Raw genomic sequence first — 3108 nt, forward strand, 5'->3', positions numbered from 1 at the left:
GAGAACTCTGCTCTCTTTCCATTGACAGTCAGACAGTATACAATGTTTCTCTTTATTTCAAATAAAAAAAGGCATAGGGAATATTTATGAAGATATATGAACTCATCTGTCATCAGCTGAAAAATACCACTCCTACAAACACAGATCTTAAAATTCATTTGCAGGATTTTAGTCAACTTGTTAAGAGTATTTTGAAGGAGATTTTTATTCTATGATCAATGAGCAATAACTGTAAGATTAACTGGAGCCCCTGGTGGCTCGAATGGTAAAGAGTCTGCCTGCAATGCAGGAGACCCGGGTACAATACCTGGGTCAGGAAGATCCCCTGGAAAAGAAAATGGCAACCCACTCCAGTATTCTTGCCTGGAGAATCTCATGGACGGAGGAGCCTGGCAGGCTACAGTTGATAGGGTCACAGAATCGGACACAAGTGAGCAACTTCACTTTTAACAAACAAAAGGATATGGCAGCTGTCTTTAAGTTGTTAACTGAATAAGGAAATTATTTAACTGTAAATATGCAGTTGAAAACTAAGATGAGAAGTATGAATCAAAAGAGAAAACTGAATAAAATAAGAATTACAGAGATTAGCTTATAAAATGAAGTGAATAGCTTTTCTCATTAGCTGACAATTAAAATTTCTTGATAAAAGCTGGGAGAGAATTCCAAAGGAAGTTCAAGAAATCTTTCTTCTAGGGTGAAGGTAGATAGAATAAGACACTTAGAAAAGCAATATGCAAGAAATAAGAATGTCAGACATTAAGAAATTCAAACATGGGAGAAATAATGGTTAAGTAAGTGATTATTATCAAGTGGAATAAATCAAATCAAACGGATCAAATCAAACAGAATAAATATTCATTTACCAACTTTCAGATATGATCTTTCTAATTTCTAAGTACAGGCATTTTAATTTGAGGAAGTTTTGTGTGTGTGTGTGTTTTTCCCCATTTTCTCTTTTATGAGAATGTGCTGCTTTGGAGTCTAATCCATAAGTGTACAAAGAAAGTCCTGACCAACAGATTAAATTATTTTAGCAGAGCACCACATCCTCTGCTACATTATTTTGCTTCTGCAAGTGTTCAGTTTGAATAAGGCATTTGAATGAAAATATGAATCAGAAGAATGATACCTCAACTGACTTCATCCTCCTGGGGCTCTTTCCCTGGTTCAGACATCCCAACCTCATCCTCATTATCATCCTTATCTACACTGCGGCCTTTACTGGAAATGCCATACTACTCCTCCTTATCTGGCTGGACTCACATCTTCATATGCCCATGTACTTCCTGCTCAGTCAGCTCTCCCTCATTGACCTGGCTTACATCTCCTGCACGGTCCCCAAAATGGTCACCAACTATTTCACAGGGAAGAAGAACATTTCCTATTTTTCCTGTGCTACTCAGCTCTTCTTTTTCCTCACCCTTGGCCTTGCTGAGTGCATCTTGCTGACTCTCATGGCTTATGACTGCTATGTGGCTGTCTGTAACCCCCTGCGATACACAGTCCTCATGAACCCCAACACCTGTCTCCAGATGGCTGCTGCAGCCTGGATTGGTGGAGCCCTTGCAGCCCTTGTACACACCATCTATCCAATGAACTTCCCCATCTGTGGTTCCAGAGAGATTAATCATTACTTCTGTGAGATGCCTGCCATCCTGAGATTGTCTTGTATGGACATATCAGCCTATGAGATGGTGAAATTTGTGTCAACCATTGTTTTTCTCCTGATCCCATTTATTCTTATCCTAACTTCCTACACTCTCATCTTCCTCACTGTTCTCAGGATGAACTCTCAAAAGGGCAAGAACAAAGCCCTGGCTACCTGCTCTTCCCACATGACAGTGGTGAGTCTCTACTTTGGTCAAGCTATCTTCATATACATGACACCCACCTTAGCCCATACACCTGAACAAGACCAGATTGGAGCTGTTCTTGGCACCATAGTGACCCCCATGCTCAACCCACTCATCTACAGCCTGAGGAATAAAGAAGTGGCGGGGGCTCTGAGGAAGTGCATGGGAAAGTGTTACAATTGAGGAAATATCATATTCTACAATGTCACTGTCAGAAATGCTCTACTGTCAATATTAAAAATAATCATGGTCACTGGACTGTCATATGGGAAATATAACAGCATAAAGGAGCAGGATGATATTAGGACACATACATATTGACATATGTCTATTGAGATGGAGCTCTTCTTAGTTCTATAGTGATGACTCTAATTGAGTACAAACAATGTGTTACTTGTCTTTAGCTTTGGGGGAAATTACATGGGTTTACACAGATAATCTCCATCCTCTGGAGCAACTTCATTAAATCCAAAACTGATTATCATCCTATAACTACTTGGTTGATGTTTCTTTTCTTAAAATCATTGTTTCTGTGTTTACTTTCATTCATCAATTCATTCTTAATGGCCTTGACTGAAGCTCTGCTGTACAAAAGATCAAAGATCATTTAATCCATGAAATAGTTCTAAATAACTCTTCTTTTTTTCTAACCTCCTACTTGTACTCATACATAATTTTTTAAGTTTACTACATATAATTTATGTAGTTGCATTATGTCCACTTCTCAATTTTCACCATTTTTCATTCTTCAATGCTACATTAATTATTGTTATTTTTCAAGCCAATGAAATAGTTCAATTTCATAATTTATAATCCAATTCAGTGTGACTACTGAGACTAGTTAAAAATAACTACAATTAACTGAAACTTATGATTATGTGGTCTTATTTCAAGTAAAATGAGCAACAATAAAAATTTTAATTTATAAAATTATCACTCACTATTCTAGTTAACTGTTCAATTTTCTTATTATTATTGACATCATCAATATCATCATCAAAATCATGTCCTCTTGTTCTAGGTTGTCCATTTTAATGGCTATAATTGTTTGTAGTAATCTCTTATGATCCTTTGCATTTCTGTGGTATAAGTTGTAATTTCTTTTCATTTCTTATTTTACTAAGTCTTCTCTAAATTAATAAAATTGATGCATCTGTATAAAGTTTTATCAATTTTATTTATTTTTTCAAAGAACTAACTCTTAATTTTAAAAATCTCATTGACAAAGGTCAATATATAATAAAGATAGCAA

At 36.2% G+C, this 3108-nt stretch overlaps 1 protein-coding gene across 1 annotated transcript; it reads left to right on the forward strand.

Annotated features, from left to right (window-relative positions):
* Window positions 1-1112: 1112 nt before the first annotated feature.
* OR2AV13 (olfactory receptor family 2 subfamily AV member 13) lies at window positions 1113-2039 on the forward strand. Its single transcript, NM_001389999.1, has one exon. The coding sequence runs from the start codon at window positions 1113-1115 to the stop codon at window positions 2037-2039; it is 927 nt and encodes a 308-aa protein (NP_001376928.1).
* The last annotated feature ends 1069 nt before the right edge of the window (window positions 2040-3108 follow it).

This window comes from Bos taurus, chromosome 7 (assembly GCF_002263795.3).
Source record: "Bos taurus isolate L1 Dominette 01449 registration number 42190680 breed Hereford chromosome 7, ARS-UCD2.0, whole genome shotgun sequence".
In the NCBI taxonomy this organism is placed as follows: Eukaryota; Metazoa; Chordata; class Mammalia; order Artiodactyla; family Bovidae; genus Bos; species Bos taurus.